At 40.0% G+C, this 11,609-nt stretch overlaps 1 protein-coding gene across 1 annotated transcript; it reads right to left on the minus strand.

The window, feature by feature from the left end:
* Positions 1-7,123: 7,123 nt before the first annotated feature.
* LOC115734981 (leucoanthocyanidin reductase-like) lies at positions 7,124-11,394 on the minus strand. Its single transcript, XM_030666022.2, has 5 exons — positions 10,998-11,394; positions 10,758-10,898; positions 9,355-9,592; positions 7,649-7,852; positions 7,124-7,559 (listed from the first exon to the last, which is right to left on the minus strand). Exons 1-5 carry the CDS (start codon positions 11,202-11,204, stop codon positions 7,294-7,296), a joined length of 1,056 nt encoding a protein of 351 aa, XP_030521882.1. The 5' UTR covers positions 11,205-11,394; the 3' UTR covers positions 7,124-7,293.
* Positions 11,395-11,609: the final 215 nt, after the last annotated feature.

Here is an 11,609-nt window from a genome sequence, read left to right on the forward strand (position 1 = left end):
AAATGATGTTCTTCACGTCCCTGTCTAGGTGTTTACTTTCGAACAAAAAATTTGCAACCGACAATAATGTCTTGTTTGAATTATATCATACCCATTGTATTGTTAAGGATCTAGTGATAAGACAAGTGCTTCTTTCGGCACGAGTAATGAAAGTCTTTACACCATACCGCAACAACCTCCAATGCTTACCGCTGGTATACCTAACAGGCTTTCATGGATGGATGGAATCAACGTCTTTGCCATCTCTATAAGCATATCTTATAGTTTATGGTCAAAGAGAATAATTTACCATGTTAGTCCACACGGTTAAGTCAGTTATGTACAGCCTACTAATTGGGCAAGGCTAGTCATCATTTTTTGGGAATGTCTTCAACTTTTAGTTTGTTTTCATTGGATCTAATTTATAGTGATGTTTAGGGTCCTTCTCATTTTATTTCAAGTGATAGTCATTGCTATTTTATTATTTTTATTGATGATTGCACAAAATTTATTTGGTTTTATCCTCTTAAAGTAAGTCAGATGTTTAATCTATATATTTTTTTTACTTTCTAAGCTCTTGTCGAGCATCATTTTTCAAGAAAAATAAAAGCCATTCAAACAAACTGGGGTGGCAAATTTCATACCCGCCCATCCTTTTTCTCAAAAGTTGGCATTTCTCATCGCCTTTCCGCCCTTCATACCCTTGAACAACAAAAAGGTGGTTGAGTGTCATCATAGGCATATAGTTGAAAGCGGCTCAATATTAAGCTCATGGCTCTATCGCTCATCGATACCGGTACTACGCATTTGAAACGTCGGTCTATCTCATCAAAAAATGGTTTATAATCACCCTCCACATTATTTTTCTTAAAAATCATGAGGTGTCATTGTTTTTCATATATAGGACACCCATAATTAAATAAAATGGGGGTGAGGCTAGTTTTCGGTGACCAAGCTAGAAAAGATAGGAATTCCTCAACCCATATACTATTTCGATCGGCGACCAATGAACATGTTTTCCCTTTGAACTCCTTCTATTCTCGATTTTACATCATTTAGAGAAGCCAAAGGAAGAGTGGGATCATCCCATAAAGACTCAAAACATGATGCCAATCCATGTGCTATTTCTGGAGGTGGAAAAAGTTAGCGAGCCTAACAAAAAGAGTTGCTGATGACTCAAGCTGTGGTTCAAGAACCGAACAACCATCAAGTCCTGAAGCCAAAGAAGAAGTGCTCTCGTGGATGAAAGAATTGACAAAATCAGAAGAAGTCGACGATCCAAAAGAAGGATAAGAGTGGCAAAGCTAAACACCACGAGTCAAGAGCACCAAGAATGGCGCTCAAATGGGTGGGGGAGAATGTCACGTGTTGAGGTTTTCATGGTGCAATCGGTCGATCATCTTTCTACGTCTATTATAGTACCATGGGCTTTGGCCCCTATGGACGGTCCTCCCGTTACCACTATAGTGAGATCACAGACTTCTACATCGGCTCCCGTTATAACGACTTGAATTTTCGCCAACAAATTTAATGAGAAAAATTGAATTATTTTCACAATGAGCACTAATTCATGGATATTGGCCAACGGTAATAGAGGTTATCAACGGAAGAATGGAAACACATTGTATTTAATTTAGTCCGATAGTGCTAAATACATCCTTAATTGGGACCATGTTGAAACAAATTGGTACAACGTAACAAATGGCGTGTTTATTGCTTTTGATTGGTTATCTTTGGTGATTGTTATTTGTTGTCTTGTCATGTATCCAGCGTTTGATAATTCCGACGATTGATGAGTTAGATATTCTTACTCGTTGAGCTTTTCGCTCACTCTCGTTATTGAACCTTATTCGGATACCTAGGTACCGATGGCTAAGGATAATAGTGGTAGCGTTGGAGCATGCCAATGGTGATCGTAGATATTGATCGGGAGTAGACGTATCCCTTGAAATCCTCCTAGCGTACTTTTGTTCGTTTGATTAGAAAAAGTTGTAAATAACCTGGTATCTATATTAATATATTAAGTATATGGCTACGAGTGATTTGTTATTTTACTGATTGTGGTACAGGTCCCTAATGAGACCATGCCCTATTAGGCGTGCTTACCGTTTGTTTTCATGCACTTACGTTCATACGGCCCCCGATTGTTTTGTGTTAGCTTCTGTATGTGCTAGGTATACCATAATATATATTATGAGATTAAAGTAGAGCGAGTTAGTAGTAAGTACAGTTGACACCCTAGGACGTCATAGCCAATATTAGTATCGGAGCGGGTTTTTAGAGTGATAAGGTACGTTAGTGGTTGAAGTGTTTGGTAGGCACATTTGCGTATAAAATTTACAAGTGCATATGTTTTGTGTTTGCATGGGATTGGCTATAGATTATGCTAATTAGTTAAGGGATTATGTTGATCATTGCTTAAAACTGATGTTTTGTGTTTTTGTGGTTATAGTTTGATGATCAACTAGTGAATTGGACGGTACGACGAAATGATAATGACTTATCGCTAGGCTTGAATTGTCGAGTTTGATGGTTATTCTGATTTATTTGATCGTTGACTATGAGTTTGTGATGAGATGATATTTGTGAATTGGAGGCTTGAATTTGTGTTGTACATTGATGATTTTAGATATTGATTTCTATCGAGAAGCCCTGATAAATGGTAAAACGTTCGCAAAAAAACGAACGGTGATTGTTAAGTTTTGGGCATGGATTTGAGTCCGTGCTTTGAGGTTTAGTTGTCAATTTGGATGACGGGCTAGTTTGACTTATAATATTGACTTTTGTGTTGATAGCAACCGAGAGAGAGTAACGTAAACTATAGGCTATTGATCTTTGATGTTATTAGTCGCTTATGATTTCAGAATGTTAAGTTTGAAATAAGAACCGATGTTCGGAAGCTGGTTAGTATGTGATCGAAATGACAAATGATAAAACGGTAAGATGCTGTTAGATGAGAAATGTCCGAGATGCCTTTTGGAAATTGATGAGAGTTGTGAATACCTCCATTGCGTCCGGAGGGATATATGAATACTTTCATTGCATTCTGAGGGAATACATGAATACCTCTATTACGTTTGGAAGGGGATATGTGACTACCTCCATTGCGTTCGGAGGGAATATATGTAAGTATCTCCATTACGTTCAAAGGGGATATATGAGTGTTGTTAATACCTCCATTGCATTCGAAGAAGATCCTGTCATTGTGAGGGAAGTTTATGAAAAGTTCAAACACTGTAACTAGCGGAACCACATTCATGGCATGTGTTATAGGCATCGTGAAAAGTAGAAGTGAATATGTCCTGAGTGGTGATGGAAAAATTGATGGATGTATATTGGACATTGTGGGTCATGATTATGCTATTGAAATTGGTGAATTGTGAAAAGGGCGCGATGGTTTTGCCGGTTGTTACGTGAACTACTAAGGCCGGACATGACCATAAGTAAAAGTTAAGATTGCGAGATTTGGTGATTCTCGGAGAATAAGTTATTGGTGTTAGCAAAAGTGTAGTGATGCCACCCTAAGGGTCTCTCATTTTGATAAAGAGGGAACATGGACAGAAATTTGAGGGATGAAATTTCTTAAGATTGGTAAAATTGTAACAACCCGAATTTTCGCCAACATATTTCATGAGCAAAATTGAATTATTTTCGCAATGAGCACAAATTAGTGGATATTGGCCAATGACAATAGAGATTGTCGGCAGAAAGAATGAAACACATTGTATTTAATTTAGTCCCATAAAGCTAAATACATGCGTAATTGAGACCTGATTGAGACAAATTAGCACGTGGCAACAAATGGCACGTGTATAACGCCACTTATCACCTATACCACGCCATCCACTCCTTCTCTCTTAGTTGGGTGATACGTCTCTCCCACTTGGTAGCCACCCCTCACTACACGATCTCCTCTTCTCTTTCCTTTCTTCTTCTTCTTCTCTTCTTCTTCATTCTTCTTTGTGGACACCACGGAAGGAACGCACTCTCCCTCTCTCTATCAATTTTGAGAAGATTGCTACTAATTTCAAGTCTTCTTCTTCTTCTTCTTCTTCTTCTTCTTTGGCGATACTCCATCTTGCGAGCTCTCTCTTGTCCGTGTGCTGGCGATTTTTCCTCTCGGCTTCTTCGTTGGTCCTACGGCTGTGTTCGTGTTCGGGAAAACTCGGAGCGATGCAACAACAGCATAGTGGTGGTTGTGAGCGTAGGATTCTAAGGCAAGTAAAGTATCTAGCCCTCCAATTTTCGGATATAAATTCTGTTTGCAGGTCTTGTATTCGTGCTAGATGGATACTAGTATGTTGGATTAGTGAAATTTTGTGGACTGATTGTGATTGTCGAGATGGATAGCATTTGGTGGTCGGCCGCGCATGATTCTAGGCGCCGGTGAGATGGTTGAGTGATGGACCCCCGAGATGATTAGCTAGTCTCAATTGTTCGGCGGACATTGATTTTGGATTTTAGTGAAGTTATTACGAAGGCCTAGAGTAGGCAAGATGAACATGGTTTATTTGGGGGGGTGTTCTAGTGCCAATGGTCCCATTCGAGACCTGGTTCACATTAGCTGGTTGTTTATTGCTTTTGACTGGTTTTCTATAGTGATTATTATTTGTTGTCTTGTTACGTATCCAGCGATTGATAATTCTAACGATTGATGAGTTAGATGCTCTTATTCGCTGAGCTATTAGCTCACTCTCGTTATTGAACCTTTTTCAAATACCTAGGTACCGATAGCTGAGGATGATAGTAGTGGCATTAGAGCACGTGCCAATGGTGATCGTAGATAGTGTCCGGGAGTAGACGTATCCCGTGAAATCCTCCGGGCGTACTTTTGTTCGTTTGGCTAAAGGAAGTTGTAAATAACCCGTTATCTATGTTAATATATTAAGTATTGGCTACAAGTGTTTTGTTGTTTTGTTGATTGTGGTACGGGTAGTGAGCCCTAACGAGGCCACATCGTATAAGGTGTGTCTGCCGTTTATTTTCATGCATTTGTGTTTGTATGGCCGCTGATTGTTTTGTGTTAGTCTTTTGGATGCGCCAAGTATACTCTATATATATTATGAGATCAAAGCATGGCACGTTAGTAGTAAGTACGACCGATGCCCTAAGACGTCACACCCATGATGTCGTATAATGTTAATTCATCCACATCCCTTACTCTAAGAACCAAGCCCCTCCATGATCTTTATCATTCCACCTCTTCATCGACCTCTTCACCACCACCGTCGCCCCCATTGAGGCCAACACGCACCCACATCAAGCAACTTTGGTCCGTCCACCTCAAATTAATTCCATTGCCGCCCCCTCACGAAACCAACCTCATTCACCAAGCCAACGAAACCCTTGAGTGGTGTACAGCTCTATTTTGTCTCTTGCTATCTCTTAAGGGTGGAAAGTGCAACAACTAGATGTGCATAATGCGTTCTTACATGGGGTTCTTTTTGAACAGGTGTACATGGAGCAGCCCCTTAGTTTTGTAGACAAACTCGTCGTGACTATGTTTACAAGTTGCATCATTCTCTATACGGTCTCAAGCAAGCTCCGAGAGCTTAGTTTCAACAACTATCACAGTTTTTGCTTCATTTGGGATTCTCGGCATCACAAACAGATCCCTCATTGTTTATTTCTCAAAGAGGCACTGATGTCGTTTATTCCTTGATCTATGTTGATCATATTCTGGTTACAAGTAATGCATCTTCTACCATCGGTGTAATCTTATAGAAATTGTCTGCAGAGTTCTCCATTAAGGATCTCGGAACATTACACTTCTTCCTTGGGATAAAAGCTATCCCTCACTCCGAAGGGATGTTTCTCTCTCAAGGACGATATATCGATGATCTTCTTCACCAAGGTGGGATATATAAGTGCAGGCTTATCCGAATTCCTATGGCCACAACTACAAATCCATTTGAGAAAGGGGGTGCTCTAATGTCTAGCGCTACTCCGTATCGGTCTATAGTTGGTGCCATTTAATATGTGACATTGACAAGATTAGATCTCTCCTTTGCCGTTAATAAAGCCTGTTAATGGTGAAACGCATATTGCACTATCTCAAACCTACAAGGTTGTCCGGATTGCTTCTTTCTCGATGCAATGATACTTGCTTGCACGTATTTTCCGATGTGGATTGGGCTGGTAGCTCTGAAGACAGGAAGTCAACCGGAGAATATGCTATTTTTTTGGGTCCTAACTTAATCTCTTGGAGCCCTAGAAAAAATGAACCATAGCACGCTCTTCCTTAGAGTCAGAATACAAAGCCGTTGCCGATGCTGCAACTAAACTCATTTAGCTTGAGTCACTATTCCAAGAGCTTGGGTGCCTTATTCATGGTCCTCCCATCCTTTGTGTGATGATATTGGTGCCACTTATCTGTATGCAAATCCAATTTTCATGCTCGTACAAAACATGTTGAAATTCACTTTCACTTTGTCTATAATCGTGTCGCCAAAGGACAGCTCAATATGCGGTTTATCTCCACAGTTGACCAGCTAGTTGATGCTCTCACCAAAGTTCTTCCTACAACACATTTTGAATTTTCACAAGACAAGTTGAAGGTTCACGATCTTGACTCTTCCACTTGAAAGGGTATATCAATCAAATATTATCAACCAAATATAGAGCTATCGGTTTTGGAACTTTTGAAATCTTATTTTCAGAAGTTTGAAAGTTTTCTATTTTATGTATTTCTTTCCTTGCAAGTAGATCTTCCAGAATGTACTCTTGGCTATATAAATACCCACCGAAGCTTAATGAAAATATTACAACGATTTCTGATCCAATAATTCACAAAATGCTTTCTCTTGATTTCGATGAGTAAGGCTGTATATCGTTCAATCCCGGAATAAACATGACTTGGTTGACAATCCAACTGAGGATGGTGATCAGAATATGTAAAGGTTGTCTACATCTTTCCAAATTCAGACCTAACGTGAAAAAAAGGTAAAGACTAAACATTCATGCGTAATGGTTTGCACGACACTGGCTAACAATAACATATTTACTTTGCCTTCATAATATTATTGCATTCAAGCAGCAAATCACAACAGGTTGACATAAAAATTCTCGCTCAACTTATTTGTATGAAGGTATCAGGTATGCCCGAGTACATATATAACTTCTACATAAAGGACTCTTACGTCGGTCCGATGAATTTCCATGGCAAGTCGTTCTCAAGAACACGAGTCTTTTACCCATAACAACTTTTGGGGGATACAAGAAACATGATCAGAACTGAACATGAAGAATGCAAGATCAATTAAATCATTATCACGAGGACGCAATCACAGTAAACTTGGACAACGCAGCACTGCTTTAAGCAGTTAGAACCAAAGCTTCTGGCTTAGACTTGGGCGAAACGATACTGACTCTGTATCCCGAATCCTCGACTGGCTTTGGTACATCTGCAATCTTCTTGGCGAATTCACTGAAGCATTCATCGACTGTCTTAAGAGGCATGTCGGGATACAGAGAGGTCACTTCAACATCAGTCGGCTTGTCCAAAGAGTAATTGACTTGGCATCCCTTTATGAATATATCATGGGTTAGCGCGGCGACGACACTCCGCGGGATCACCATTTCTGCAAAAGGAACAGTTCAAGGTTTTCATGAGTTCGAGCGAATCAAACCATACAAAGTTAATGCTAGAGATAAACATCATTTGATGCACCTTGGGCAGCAGAAAGAAGATCTTCTTCGGTTACAGTTGCTCTAGGGAGCTTGAACCCTATTTTCTCCTCCCACAAAGATGCAAGCTCATTGATGCTCAGTAGATTTTTGGAAGGTCGAAAATGGACCGTCTTATTCAGGGTCCGATCGTCGTCGAGACATTTTATAGTGAACTTCCCTATGTCGCGGCCCGCCATGAAATAAGCTGCACGAACAGAGGGGCAGAACTTTAAGAGTGAGTTTCATTGAGGTCGATCATCCCAAATTGTATCTAACTCGAAAGCATGCACAAACCATGAGAACGATCAATTTTTCCATGAGTTTGTTAACAACTTTATTGAATCTAACTTGACACAGAGCATGCATACGTATCTAATACAGATTGCACATGAACTCTTTTTGAAGGGTAGCAACTAGCAAATATGAATCCCAAAGGACCTTTAGAATCACGTGCTAGATGCTTGACTACGTTGCAGGGTTGATCATCTTGACTCAAAAGATTTTTAATTAAGCATCTCAAACCACGTCCAACCAAACATTTGCACTGCATGATTAATGATCAGGATAGGTTCTCGTGAAGTTTCTATCTACTTCTCAAACCAAGTCCAACCAAACAGCTTGGTTTCAAAATAAGAATATTAAGTGAGCAAGTCTCTCTATTAAAAAAGGAAGAAACGAAAACTGGTAAAATAGCAATGGGTGTTGGGGAAAATCTAGATCTACCGGACAAACAACTCGAATCCAAGCAATGCGTGTTGGGGAATCGCGGCATCATTCATGGACCGTGAACAGAACGGCTAGAATGTTTCTGCTTCCGTTTTTTCTTGTTTTTCTCTTTCTTTTGAAAAGTCGTGCTTTTGAAATAGTGATTGGTGTTGGACCAAAAAAAAAAAGAAATAGTGATTGGTGAGAGAGTAGGTAGTGGAAACCCTAAAATCAATGGCGTACAAGATAGCTCCTGCAATTTTTTTTTTTTTTAACATTGACCGTGTGTGTTCTGTTTTTTTTTTTAACTTGTCAGACAGTTAACTTCATGGAACTACGAGGGCTTGGGAAGCACGTGATTTTATAACGGTTAGCTCACCTAACTTCAGAATTGAACGTAAGGTTATACCAGAGGTTGACCATATACTCCTTTATTGCAGAGTACGGAGTTTGGAAAGATCTCTCGTTTCTCATAGGATCCCCTAAAAGGGATTCCTTCTGGGCTAAGTATTGTACACGTCATTAGTCCGATCTATCGGACATGATCAGATCACGTGTTGGACCGGATCCATGCTTCGTGTCAAACAGGAAATACTCCCGCCTTGACATTTGTTCCGACATCACATCGTTTTTGTGCACAACATTGGGTAATCTCACCATCAAATGGTCTTGAATTTATTGCTTGGCGATATATAAGACTGCGTACCTCTTTACTGCTTGAACTTTTTTGACGTTCAAAGGTTGTCTCGACGTGACATAAAAAACTTTGAGATTGATCATTGACTTTTTAGGTAGCTCTTTTTGACGGCATGTATGAGTGCATATTCAACTTATCAAAATAATTTGATTGTTCAGGACTCGTCTACTACCAAGTAACGCCACTAATGTTTGGCTTATTGATTTTTCAATCTCATTGTCCAATTACCTATCAAATTTTCGCATGCATGTTGTTAACAGTTTCAACTATACAACATGATATTTCCAAGCAACGCTCGTGCGTACCTTTGACGGTGCCGTCGCCATAGATTTGGAAGCGGTCCAATGGTGGGAAAACGTCGGCGGGATGGGTGTTGTCGTGGTAAGGCCAAGCCGCGATCGAGTTGCAACAGACGTAGGTGTAGGGCAAGCCCGAGCCTTCGATCAGCCTCCTCACTGTCCTCTTCTTCTCGTACATGGCCAACCCTGGTTCCACGGGGTGTGCCCGGTCGATGTCGTGCCCGAATTCAGATGGAAGAAACCTCTGCTCAACAATAACTCGTTTATAAGGATTCATGACTGAATAATATCTAGAGTATTCTAATGTTTCAGCAAATGAATAGTATCAGTAACATGACAAGGGTTCCTTAAGAATTGATTGTTTTCTGATTTCAATAATTATACTTATTATGTGAGAAATAGTATGTGAAAAGGTTACTAAACTATCACAAAAGTAAGTGGATACTAAGTTTCCACATTTGGCCAAAAAGAGTATTAAAACTTTTTTTATATGTGCTGCATAGCCTGTGTAAGGCATCAACCACACAAGCCAAGTGATCTTCTAATGTTCATAAAACAAGCAGCAAACAGACAAAGTTCGTCTGTTGAAACATCTATTGCACACACAATAGTACAAATTCTTCAATATTCTCTCATTTTTCTTCATGAGCAAAGAGATTGTTCCAAGTGTGAATTATCACCCTAATCAATAATTGTGCTCCTATCCTGACAATTACCAACTCGATTAATCATGGCGTATCCTGAACATCGAAAAATACATCTTAATCGCCCATCTATTACCAACATGTTTATAAGTTAATTCATGCTAATTTATGAGATATGTTGTTTTATTAAATGAAAGAAGTGGAAATAGTTCCATTGTAGAGAGAGAGAGAGAGAGAGAGAGAGAGAGAGAGAGAGATGGATGGCTGAGACAGTACGATGCAATGCGTAGAGTTCAAGTAAAAAAACGAAAGTACATGCCGAGGTCGCTTTCCATGGCGTCAAACAATATACAGATCGCATTGTAGGTGGTCCAATAAAACGGAAGGTAAGAGAAAGAAAACCAAGAATATGTCTAAAAGGACGGCACACGAAATATATCCTCTAAAAAATTTAATAAAAGGACACAATCCCAAAGAGCAAAGGAGACAAATAAAATTGCTAGGTAGAGCCAAAAAAGGAAAAAAAAAATGCAAGATAACAATAAGAATAAGTGCATTAAAAGTCTTAAAACTTATCACAAAAAGCATAATCGAATCATAAATCTTTTGAATTGAAATTAAGTCGGGAACGATTTCGCCGATTTAATAAGTTTTTGAATTTGATTGCATTACTTGAAAGTCTTAGAAGTCGGTGGAAATTTCTCGAGAAGTTTAAGGATTTCTTATGTACTCATCCGACATTAAAAGCAGCAACGAGGAAAACACCTTAATAGTGCCGACTGATTTCATGGCCTCAACAAGGACGAGCTGCCCTAAAATGCTTTCCCCACCAACTGCTGATATTACAATCTCAATCTTGTGTTCCTTCAACAACTTCTCCATCGTCGCTTTGTCACTTGACGATCCCTGGAAAAGAAACCCATTATTACAAAAACCACAAACGACAATAAAAAAAAAAATAAAACTCGCAAGAAACTTATGATTGAAGCAAAGCACAAAATCTACTTGAAGTATGATGGCTCCTTTCTCTTGTAGAGACATGGCAGCATTGGCCTTCGCCTTGCAGGAGCTCAGGCGACCACCCCGGACCAGAAGGTACGTGGGCCGGCCGGATGCGAGGCTCGCCTCCGCCACGAACCGCCCGATGAACCCGGTGGAGCCGATGATCAAGGTCCGGCCGCCCTCCTTGACGCTTGGAATTTCGCTCCCCATATCTGTCTTTACTTTTCTTTTCTTTTCTTCCTTTCTCTTTCTTTCTGGTCTTCGCTCGTAACGCACGAGAGTTTATCACACCTTAAAATGCCGAGAGACGTTCCACTTAAATAGGAGCAATGAGCCACGCCACAATGCAACGTGCGAGGTGGAAAAATCTGAGCCTTTTTCACTTCATTTTGATGTCCCTGAAAAAGCGCCCCTCGAAGTCGTATTGCAGGTCAACATCATGCTCGAGTCAATCTCAATATGCATGCATGGCCATCCCGGATGATCGGTAGGTTTCCATGAGCAAAAGTCTGGTTTGGCATCACGTCCCGCTCGACTGGTAGATATGAAGAGGGTTGATTCTGTGCTTCGTTTAGATGGCGATCCCATTGGTCGCCGGCTATGTCTATATAGCTT

Source organism: Rhodamnia argentea, chromosome 7, assembly GCF_020921035.1.
Source record: "Rhodamnia argentea isolate NSW1041297 chromosome 7, ASM2092103v1, whole genome shotgun sequence".
In the NCBI taxonomy this organism is placed as follows: Eukaryota; Viridiplantae; Streptophyta; class Magnoliopsida; order Myrtales; family Myrtaceae; genus Rhodamnia; species Rhodamnia argentea.

Bases quoted from the DNA above. Each gene is read 5' to 3' on its own strand.
- LOC115734981 (XM_030666022.2), bottom strand. From the start codon at position 11,204: ATGGGGAGCGAAATTCCAAGCGTCAAGGAGGGCGGCCGGACCTTGATC. The intron at 10,899-10,997 runs GTAGATTTTGTG...TTTCTTTTCCAG, and splicing joins AAGGAGCCATCATACTTCAA to GGATCGTCAAGTGACAAAGC. The intron at 7,853-9,354 runs GTACGCACGAGC...CTGTTCGTGCAG, and splicing joins TGGCGACGGCACCGTCAAAG to CTTATTTCATGGCGGGCCGC.